Consider the following 12,016-nt stretch of genomic DNA (forward strand, 5'->3'; position numbering starts at 1 on the left):
TCCTTACCTTGGACATGGGGTAGCTCCTCCCAGCCCCTGCCCCTGACCTCGGGTGTTGCGTAGCTCCTCTCGGCTGCCGCCCCTGACCTTGGATGTGGGGTAGCTCCTCTCGGCCATGCATATTAAAAAGCAGAGACATTTCTTTGCCAACAAAGGTCCGTCTAGTCAAGGGTATGGTTTTCCCAGTAGTCATGTATGGATGTGAGAGTTGGACTATAAAGAAAGCTTATCACTGAAGAATTGATGCTTTTGAACTGTGGTGTTGGAGAAGACTCTTGAGAGTCCCTTGGACTGCAAGGAGATCCAACCAGTCCATCCTAAAGGAGATCAGTCCTCAGTGTTCATTGGAAGGACTGATGCTGAAGCTGAAACTCCAATACTTTGGCCACCTAATGCGAAGAGCTGACTCATTTGAAAAGACCCTGATGCTGGGAAAGATTGAGAGCAGGAGAAGGGGACAACAGAGGATGAGATAGTTGGATAGCATCACCGACTCAATGGACATGGGTTTGGGTAGACTCCAAGAGTTGGTGATGGACAGGGAGGCCTGGCGTGCTGCGGTTCATGGGGTTGCAAAGAGTCAGACACGACTGAGCAACTGAACTGAACTGAACTACAGCAGCATTATTTACCATAATTGAAATATGGAAACAGCTTTATGTGTCCATGGTCTTAATGAATAGTGAAAACCTGGTTGTCTCTGTGTATGCACGGTGGAATATTCCTTGGTCTTTAAAAAAAACAAAAAAACAACTGATCATTAGACAACTTGGATCAGCCTGGAGGGCATTATACTAATGAAATTAGCACCACAGAGAAAGGCAAATATCACCTGAAATCACTTATATGTGATATCTATAGAGCGGGAAGATTCATGGAAAAAGTAGTGGAAAAAGTAGTTGCCAAGGCAAAGTGGTGGAAATAAGGAGCGATTGGTGAAAGGGTACAAACTTTGTTCTAAATGAATATAGTCTGAAGATCTAATGTATAATAAGGTGACAGTAGTTGATAATACTTTCTTGTATAATTGAAATTTGCTAAGAGAGTAGAATATATTAAATGTTTGGGCCAAAAAAAAGGAAGATATGTGAGATGATGGATGTATTAATTAACTCAATGAGGGAAGCCCTTCACTGTGTGTCCATATTTCAAATCATCTTGCTGTAACTATCTTATAGTTTGTCAACTATACATAAGTAAACTGGAAAAATAATTTCTTTCTTTCTGTTTTAATTAACAGGATTACCTTTGAGGTTATTTTGAAAGTTTTGAGTTGTACAGCACTTGATTATTTTGCTGCATTGTGGAAAGATCTTTGCAGCAATGATTACTTCAGAGTTACCAGTGTTACAGTAAGTATTACAGCTTTTCATTTTTTTAAATGCATGTCACACTTTTCTGTATCAAAATACTTTTATTAATGAGACATGAAATGTGTTCTTTGATAGTTGGGCAATATGTTTGAAGTAAAAGAACTATTAAGAGGGTATAATTATTATATCCATCTATAGCCTTTGCATTATAATGTCAGTATGTAATGTCCAAGTTACTGAACAAAAAAGTTACTGTCTTATTTTAGGATTCAGCAGAAACTATGACCATGGGCTGGTTTGACTTGCCAACCTCTTCTGTAAATAAAGTGTTAATGAAACAAAATCACACTGACTCCTTTGCAGAATTGTTTATGTGCTAGAGAAAAAATTAACCTGCAAACAGAAATATTTTGTTTGACTATATAGACAAGAATTTGTAGACTTCTATCCCATATCACCCTCTCACCCCATGCCAGAACTTCTTTTCCCTGAGATTGAGATTGTAATTGATGAGTCCTTCCTGGCATTTCTAATGGCATCTAATTAGATTTTTTTGGAGTTACAGGACACATCTAGAATTTGATCTTGTTTTTTATTCTCTGGGAAATGTGATCATGTAATGGCAAATTCTTTGCCCTTTATAGGTTTCATTCAGCTTCAATGTAGGAATCTATATACTCTGATCATGTATGATAACAGCAGTTTAGATATAATGAAAGTGACCAACAGTTTACATAATTATTTATATACTTTTATAGTTCCAGAACATTTATATGTGTCTTTTCTAAGAAACTGTAGTCTCCTTCCAGTTGGTCTCCTGTCCTTCCTTTTTTCCTGTAGAGTTTTAAGACAGAATGCTATCCAAATTACTTTACATGCTAAAAGCCATCAATACCTACCCTACTCATTTGTCTAAATATGAAAGTGTTAATCGCTGAGTTCTGTCTGACTCTGTAACTCTCCAGGCTCCTCTTTCTAGGGGATTCTACAGGCAAGAATACTGGAGTGGCGAGCCATTCCCTTCTCCAGGGGATCTTCCTGACCCAGGGATCAAACCTTGGTCTCTTACATTGTCGGGAGATTCTTTACTGTCTGAGCCACCCGGCAAGCTTTACTATTCATTAAACATTATTAAATATTGCCAATTACAACATATTATTTATTCCAATAAATGTTGTAGTAGAGCTATGCTAGGCTTTGAGGAGAAAGATCAAGTGGAAAAAACTTACCTTGTCCTTGCTGCCATGATGCTTATATAGATAGATATTAATCAAATAATCACCGACATATGGATTTAAACTGCCATTGGTGGTTTGAAAGTAAGCTAGAGGATTTTATTAGAATTTTAATACATGCCTTGAGTTAGTCTACTTTTCTAAGGAAGAAGTGTAGGGAGTTAGGAGGAATCATGATAGGCTGAATCACAGTGTGTTTGAGGGACTGAAATAAAGCTGTGATTCCCCACCCCCCCCCACCAGGATTAAAGATGGAGAGTGGGTGAGATATGGCTTGCAAGTAGAATAGGGCTGTATTGTATAGGACCTACTAAGTCTTAAATTAAAAATTTTGATGTTGTTTTCCCCTGGCAGTAGAAGAAAGTCATCATAGAGTTTTAATCATGAGAGAGATAGAATAAGATATATGCTTTGAAAATCATTCTAAGTACATAGTATAGTGATTTGATTGGAAAAGGCAACAGAAGAAACGAGGAGTCTTACTAGGAGAAAGGTGTTGCAGTGTCCAGGCCAGAGATAATAACAACTTGAACTAAAATGATTACAGTGAAAATGGAGAGAGTAAGACAGAATTTAGAGAGTTTTCAGAGAATTAAATGACTTTATAAGGTTGAATATGATTTTTCTATTCTCTTTATTTATGTCCAGTAGTCATTTGCAGGCTTTTTGGTAGAGCAGTTTGGTTGACGTTTGAATTTGCATAGCCCTTGAACCATCTTTCTGTGCCTGTTCTAGAGAGGTATTTGTTGATGTATAATAAGAGTTAAGGTGGAAGGATAGTTGTTTCACCTCTGTTTATAGTAGTTAAAAACTGGAGACAGTCTAAGTACTCACAGATTGGGAACATATTATAGAGTAGCATTTAGGAATCCTTTGTATTTTGTAGGAAAATTCCTACTAATTTAAGTTTAAAAAATTAAAATGTAAACATTGCTTTGTATTTATGTGTATATATGCCAGAACATAAGTATTTATGACAGTATTGATAAAACTTAATAATCTTGTTCTGCAGATTAAAATTCAGAGTTAGGGTATAGTGAAGTGAAACTCTTCCTTGTATTCTTATATCTTGTTTGAAATTAAAAAACATTTACATATCATGTATTCTAATAAATAAAAAATACATAAACGGATTGAAGTATGTTAGTTGTTTGTTGGCAATAGCTTTCATCTTTTAAGCTGTCTGAAGTGTGAAGAATTAAAAAGCAATTGTACTCTTTTCTGTTGTCAGTGAACTATTGCTGAAGGATAAATTAATTTCACTAATGGGACACATTTTGTATCCTTGTAACAAATTTGCTTTTGTAGTTGCCTGGAGATTTCTATAAGCATCAAAAGTACTAGTGTATTCTGTCCACATAAGAGAAATACTAAACATAATATTTGCATTCTGCTATCCTGCCATGGAGATAGAGAATTCACTTTTACCTTGCGATCTAAGGTTTTAAGATCTTTCATTTCTTCATCTGTAAAACTGAGACATCAATATGTTGTCTTAATAAGGTTTTGTACATTGGTAATGTCTATAAACTGGCAGACAGTATATACTAAATGGTCTATTTGGATTATAGTGAGGAGAAAAAGCAGTATGATTTTTTATTCTTAATTAAATCAGTGATTGAAAGACTACTGATACTGTTTCAGAAACCTGTTTTTATAAATATTATTGGACCACAGCAATATCCATTTACTTACGTATTATGAATGGCCATATTCATGCTATGGTCCACAAGTTGAGTATCAGATACAGAGAACTTCATACCATTCAGCCTAAAATATTTACTGTATAGCTGTTAAAGAAAATGTTTGCTGACCCTTGGACTAGATCAGTATTATTTATAGTTTTAAATACCAAATTGCCTTTGAAGGTTTGCAAACAAAGAAGGAACGTGATAGAAGAATATTAGTGATAGTAGTGTGTAGAGTTGCTTGGACAGGGAAATGTTAGAAGCAGAGAGATAGGTTGCAATTAATTCAAAAAGTGGTTATGGTAGTAATCATAAAAAGAATGGGAGACAGAATTAGTATATAGAGGACGATTCAGGAAGATTTTTAACTGATGGCCCAAGAGAAGGACTGATGTGATTATGAGTACGACAGGATAATGGTGACAACAATAATTTATAAAACAGTGCAAATTTGGGTATTAATAAGTTAGTTATTTAGTGATACTGCTTTGAGTAGACAGCTAGAAATAAGTCATAATTGAACTTAATTTTATGTGTGTTATTTGGTGAATTTGCAGTGGTATGCAAAGAAGTGTTACACATGCAGTTGAAAATCTTGAATTACAGATAGTTGTAGTGATAATATACTGAAGTCATTTGCATAAAAGTTGCATAAAAGTTCCACATGAATTGGATGAGCTCTCCAAGAAAGGTTAGTTTAAAGGGAAAAGAGCAGATACTAATGAGATGAGCTTTAAGGGATCAAAACAAAGAGAGTGGAGCTAAGAGCCATCAATGGAGCAGTTTCAGAAATATTAAGTTGTGAATTGAGTTTACCATTTGCTTTGTACCCTTCCTCGTACTTGCCGTTTTATATAGATGCAGCTAGTAATATAGAATTCAGTGAAGATATTTTTGTTAATATTATCCATGCGTTTTTAATGCCATGCTAGGGCCAGTCTGTATTGGCCTAGAGAGCTGAAAATTAAATTTCCAGAAATTTTGTGACCTTGTTAAATATAACATGCATGCATGTGTATGTGCTAAGTTGCTTCAGTTGTATCCAACTCTTTGCGACCCTATGGATCTCTGTAGCCTTCCAGACTTCTCAGTCCATGGGATTCTCCAGGCCTGAAGACTGGAGTGGGTTGCCATGCCCTCCTCCAGGGTTTCTTCCCTACCCAGGAATAAAACCTGCATCTCTTATGTTTCCTGCATTGCAGGCAGATTCTTTACCACTGGTGGCCCTGAGAAGCCCATATATAACATAGCTATTATGGAAAGTTAAATTACGCAAGCTTAAAATTAAATAAATCCTATTAAAAATAACAGTAAATTTTCAAAACTCATCACCTCCTAATTATTTTACATCTTACTGTTTTCTATGCTTACATCTTACTATTAGGTTTTTATTTACACCTCTTCCATGTATGGTGCAAATACTTTGTAGTAGTGTACTACTATTGTTAATTACTTCTCAACTCTGTATTTGGTGATGTCACTTTGCTAGTTTGAATTTGGTTGTGTTAAGAGTATTCACTTTATGAAAGTCAGCAAACACTATAAATCAGGACTCAGTGAATTGTTTCATTGTTTGTGGACACAATAAAATGATGGAGAAATTGTTAATAATGCAGATTAAACTTAAAGATCTAACAGGTCTTTAGTCATTATATTATGACACCACAAAAATTTGATGACGTAGCCTTCTAGTGTTTGAAAACTATTACATATGCAGATCAGTAGAAAAGATGCTCACAACATTGACTAATGAGTGAAGTTACAACAGATGGCTTTGTCATTTCTTTTGCATTCTGTTCATTAAAGTGTACAAAGGTAGCAACTGTCTTTCACGTCAAAAGCCTATTCGCTCATCAGTTGAAACCATAGGTTAGCTGGAGATACAAGAGTTTCACAAAATTATCAACATCATTTTATATGAATCTGTAAACTAGATAGATGCTTAGAATTCTCCAAGACAGGCTTCAGCAGTATGTGAACTATGAACTTAAAGATGTTCAAGCTGGTTTTAGAAAAGGCAAAGGAACCAGGGATCAAATTGCGAACATCTGCTGGATCATGGAAAAAGCAAGAGAGTTCCAGAAAAACATCTATTTTTGCTTTATTGACTATGCCAAAGCCTTTGACTGTGTGGATCACAATAAACTGTGGAAAATTCTGAAAGAGATGGGAATACAAGATCACCTGACCTGCCTCTTGAGAAACCTATATGCAGGTCAGGAAGCAACAGTTAGAAGTGGACATGGAACAACAGACTGGTTCCAAATAGGAAAAGGAGTATGTCAAGGCTGTATACTGTCACCCTGCTTATTTAACTTCTATGCAGAGTACATCATGAGAAATGCTGGGCTGGAAGAAGCACAAGCTGGAATCAAGATTGCCAGGTTATCGATAACCTCAGATATGCAGATGATACCACCCTTATGGCAGAAAGTGAAGAGGAACTAAAAAGCCTCTTGATGAAAGTGAAAGAGGAGAGTGAAAAAGTTTGCTTAAAGCTCAACATTCAGAAAACGAAGATCATGGCATCTGGTCCCATCACTTCATGGGAAATAGATGGAGAAACCTCTGATTTTTGAGCTCCAAAATCACTGCAGATTGTGACTACAGCCATGAAATTAAAAGACGCTTACTCCTTGGAAGGAAAGTTATGACCAACCTAGATAGTATATTCAAAAGCAGAGACATTACTTTGCCAACAAAGGTCAGTCTAGTCAAGGCTATAGTTTTTCTAGTAGTCATGTATGGATGTGAGAGTTGGACTATAAAGAAAGCTGAGCACCGAAGAATTGATGCTTCTGAACTGTGGTGTTGGAGAAGATTCCTGCGAGTCCCTTGGACTGCATGGAGATCCAACCAGTCCATTCTAAGGGAAATCAGTCCTCGTGTTTATTGGAAAGACTGATATTGAAGCTGAAACTCCAGTACTTTGGCCACCTGATGCGAAGAGCTGACTCATTTGAAAAGACCCTGATGCTGGGAAAGATGAGGGCAGAAGGAGAAGGGGACGACAGAGGATGAGGTAGTTGGATGGCATCACCGACTCAATGGACATAGGTTTGGGTAGATTCTGGGAGGTGGTGATGGTCAGGGAGGCCTGGCGTGCTGGGGTCATGGTGTTGCAAGTAGTTGGATCCGACTGAGCGACTCAACTGAACTAGATAGAATTTATGATAAAGAATATTGTGCATTTTTATTATTGCTTGTAATTTGTGTGCTCTACTTCCTTTATATTGGTACCGTTTCTAATAATTCATGTGCATAAATTTTTTGAAGTGCCATTCTTAATCATTTACTAACACACTTTCATTATATTATGAAATGAATAAAGTTCCTCCCAAACCTTTATTTTTTTTATATTGAAAAATTAGCCTTTTGCAGTTGTACTTTGCATTTATATTTTCTATAGTAGCTGCCATTTCCACAGTTTTATTTCCTTGTCAGTATTTCTCAGTTTGGAAAATCATTTTATTCATTGTTATGTAATATTAACCAGGGAGGGTAATATTTTGAATTTGCTAAAGATCTTTTCTGAACCTGAAAGTATAAACCACTTCTAATCAGCTATATGTGTACATACAGCAAAAGGTAAGAAAGCTAGAGGAGTAGAGCTGCATTGTATTATTAATAGGTATGTATTTATTAATTTGTTCACTAAAATAATGTATCATATTTTCTAGAGATTCAACTAATGAGACTACTGCCCATTCTGATGCTGGCAGTGAACTTGAAGAAACAGAGGTCAAAGGAAAAAGAAAAAGAGGTCGACCTGGCCGGCCTCCAGTATGTATATACTTGTCATCTTTGTTTCTATAATGGTTACCAAGGAAAGGTTCTTGATATGAGCTGTTTGTTAATTATAATGCTGTTAATACTTTATAAAATCTCACTGACACATTAGAATGTCTTGGAAACTTTGCTTCATAAATAGCCTTAGCAGTGGTTAGAAAATTAATTATAGTATCTTTTTTGCTTTCCATGCCTCTCTTATAAATAAATGGTAGTCCATGTGAAGGGATTGGGAAGATGATCGACATGGAATGAGGTGTAGTTATGATTTCCTTGCTTTTTATTTTTAGATGCAGCTCTGATTTCTTGTGAGCTCTTTATGTATTTTTGTAGTATTTGAGTTCAGTCTCAGAATATATTCTCATTTACACATGATTGAGAAGTTTAGAAAAGCTCTTAAGTATTCTTACTGTATCATATCTTTATGTCATATGAGTACACAGTCATTTAATTGAAAGTAGTACTGTTAGAGACGTAGTATCAATGGTATCAGTGCGTTAAGGCTTGTATTATTTTATACTCACCTTTATATTTATAAGAATAAAGGTGAGTTGACTTTGTTATTGCAGTTTTCAAATTTTGTTTTATAAAAGTTCTTATTGAAAAATTTAGCCTTTTACTATGGAAATCATAGTAGTATAATAAACTCTCCATATAAATCTAAGTTACAGCAGTTATCAAGTCATCGCCAGTCTTTCTTTCCTGTGTTATTTTTTAAGATGATTGTAGATAGGATTCCATCTTTGAATATTTCAAAATGTATCTAAAAGATAAGAGCTTCCCTTCTCTCTTTTTTAAAACATCACTCCATGACTTAGCAACTAAACAACAACCAATATCATTCTCATAATGCAGGATGACAGTATTTTAGCAAAATCTCCAAATAAGACATTTAAAGTTTATAATCATCTCATAAATATTATCTTTTAAAAATTAGTTTGTTAGGTTGACTCATGATCTACCTATTGCAATCCGTAGCTATGTTATTTAACCAGTTATTATGTATGCATGTCATTTGTAGTGACTTAAAAATGTTTTTTATGTTAATTTTGTTCTATCAGTATTTATCTGTTTGCCACAGTTTCTTATTAGATTCAGTGAAACTCCATAGCTTTTACTTTCCAGGACAGTCTAACAACAACAAAGAAAGGGATAGAAGGATGACTTCTACAGTTTTCTTTACACTTGATTTTATCCTTCGCCTTTATATAAAGTAAAAAATAGTGGAGGAAAAGACATATATTATAGGCACTCTTTATAGTCCGTAATTTTGTAGAAGTATTTGATGCTATGGTATTCCTTTAATAAACATGTTGGGCAAAGTGAGAGTCTTGTACCTAGAAGCGATAGATTCCTTTAGTTTGTCTTACTACTGTATGGTTTTTCTAAGACTATTAGCAAGTCACATTGCTTTCTCTAGGATTCATTGTTTATAAGTACACATTTTGAAATAAGACAAAAGTTGCTTGAAAATAGTAGAATAAACTGCAAACATGATTGCTTTGTTGAATTTGTTTCCCTCCAATTAAAATTCTTTACTTAATGATTCAGGTTAAGTGCTGTCTTCTTCAAGAACACCTTTATTTATTTATTTATTTATTTTCCTAAACAGAATTTATCACCCCTTCAGCACTCTGTTGTATTATTTTTTATAACCTATTTAGTTTTAACTTGTCTACAGCTATATTCATGTAATGTTTTGCTTTCCTGATGAAAAGGAGTCTGTGTGTCCAAATGCTTAGCTCTTTTGTGGTTAGAAATAAGATTTTATTTTTAGTGAAATTCGCTTCCCTGGTGGCTCACACTGTAAAGAATTTGTGTGCAGTGCAGGAGACCAGGGTTGTGTCTGTGGATAGGGAAGATCCTCTGGACAAGGGAATGACTACCCACTCCATTATTCTTGCCTGGAGCATTCCATAGGCAGAGGAGCCTGGTAGGCTACAGTCTACGAGTTTGCAAAGAGTATAACATGACTGAAAGACTAACACTGACTTAATGAAACTGCTACTACATAATCTAATATGTATATAGTACATGTTCATCCCGTGTGTTTCTAGTATGGAAAAACTGTCAACCATCATAGGATAGTAGCATTCTAGAGCCATGTAGACTCTAGTACGTATATTCACACTCATTAGTCACATAGCTTTTTATATTTTTACCTGACTCAGACCCATTTCTTAACCTTGGAAACAAAAGAGCTGCCTGAGTTTCTCCTCTGGGCTTTGTACTGTACTGATGTTTTTTATGTCATTTAATCTTCACGCCAGTACTGTTAAATAGGTCTTGTATGCAGTTTACAAGGTAGAAAACAAAAAAAGAAAGTGGCTGAGGTCACATTGTTGCATAGGAAACAAAGCTAGGATTTAAATTCATAACTTACCTCCTAAACTCTTTCCCTCAAGAATGCCAAAACACCAAGATGTTAATTAAAATTGAGAGGTATAATTGTCAGGATGATCATATTTGAGTTATGCCACAGTACCTGTTATGAAGATGGCTTGGGCACTTTCCATCAACTGGCTCCATTTTGAACAATTCTAAGTTTTGGTTCATAAACCCTTTGTTAGCGTTCATTCTTGTTAAAAGGACTTCATGGATCTCTGATTTTACTAATTTCCTCAGTGAAATGAAAACAAATTTTATAAGGACTTTGGGCAGCATTATTTTCCTTATTTCTAAATTCTTAGGAGACATCTCATTTTTGGTGTTTCTTTTCAGTAGGTTATTATTTCAGAGACTTTTCTTACTGAACTGTTACTTTGCAGATGTCCTATTCGTACTCGTTATTATTGTGGCTCTGAAAGGATGATGCTATCCAAGAGTTGCACTCAGTATGTCAAAGGATCTGGAAGACCCAGCAGTGGCCACAGGACTAGAAAAGGTCACTCCTCATCCCACTTCCCAAGAAGGGTAGTACTAGAGAATGTTCAAATCATAGGACAGTTGTAGTCATCTCCCTTGCTAGTAAGGTCATGCTTAAAATCTTACATGCTAAGCTTCAGCATTATGTGAACCAAGAATTTCCAGATGTGCATGCTGGGTTTAGAAAAGGCAGAGGAATTAGAGATCAAATTGCCAACATCTGCTGGATAACAGAGAAAGCAAGGGAATATCAGGAAAAACATCTGTTTTGTTGACTGTGCTAAAGCCTTTGACTGTGTGGATCATAACAAAGTGTGGAAAGCTCTTGTGTGTGTTAGTCGCTCAGTTGTGCCCGACTCTTTGCGACCCCATGGACTGCAATCCACCAGGTTCCTCTGTCCATGAGATTTTACAGGCAAGGATACTGGAGTGGGTTGCCATTTCCTTCTCCAGGGGATCTTCCCAAAGCCTTTGACTGTGTGGATCATAAGAAACTGTGCAAAGCTCTTAAAGAGGTGGAAACACCAGACCATCTTATCTGTCTCCTGAGAAACCTGTATGTGAGTCAAGAAGCAACAGTTCACACCCTGTATGGAACAGCTGATTGGTTCAGGATCGAGAAAGGAATACAACAGGGCTGTCTGCTGTCACCGTGTTTGTTTATACGTTGAGTACATTATGAGAAATGCTGGAATGAACAATTTACAATCTGGAATCAAAATAGACAATAGAAACATCAACAACCTCAGATATGCAGATGATACCACTCTAATGGCAGAAAACCAAGAGGTATCAAAGAGCTTCTTGATGAGGGTGAAGGAGGAGAGTAGAAGAACTGGCTTAGAACTAAGTATTAAAAAACTAATGGCATCCGGCGCCATTACTTCATGGCAAATACAAGGGGAAAAGGTGGAAGTAGTGACAGAGTTCCTCTTCTTGGATTCTAAAATCACTGCAGATGGTGACTGTAGCCATAAAATCAGAAGATGTTTGCTTCTTGGCAGGAAAGTTATGACAAACCTAGACAGTGGGTTGAAAAGCAGAGACATTACTCTGCTGATGAAAGAAAGAAAGTTATGACAAACCAATGCACTGGTCATAGTAAACACCACCTTCCAACAACACA

General features: G+C 36.0%; 1 protein-coding gene across 2 annotated transcripts in view; it reads left to right on the forward strand.

The window, feature by feature from the left end:
• The first annotated feature begins 1,252 nt into the window (after positions 1 to 1,252).
• The window catches only part of STAG1 (STAG1 cohesin complex component), a 322,933-nt gene continuing 312,169 nt past the window's right edge, over positions 1,253 to 12,016 (forward strand). For both annotated transcript variants that reach the window (XM_068987932.1, XM_068987933.1), the window contains exons 1-2: positions 1,253 to 1,352; positions 7,917 to 8,019. In XM_068987932.1, the coding sequence (XP_068844033.1) occupies positions 1,324 to 1,352; positions 7,917 to 8,019 (132 nt within the window). In that variant the 5' untranslated portion in view covers positions 1,253 to 1,323. The remainder of the gene's footprint in view (positions 1,353 to 7,916; positions 8,020 to 12,016) is intronic.

This window comes from Capricornis sumatraensis, chromosome 1, assembly GCF_032405125.1.
Source record: "Capricornis sumatraensis isolate serow.1 chromosome 1, serow.2, whole genome shotgun sequence".
NCBI classification, from domain to species: domain Eukaryota; kingdom Metazoa; phylum Chordata; class Mammalia; order Artiodactyla; family Bovidae; genus Capricornis; species Capricornis sumatraensis.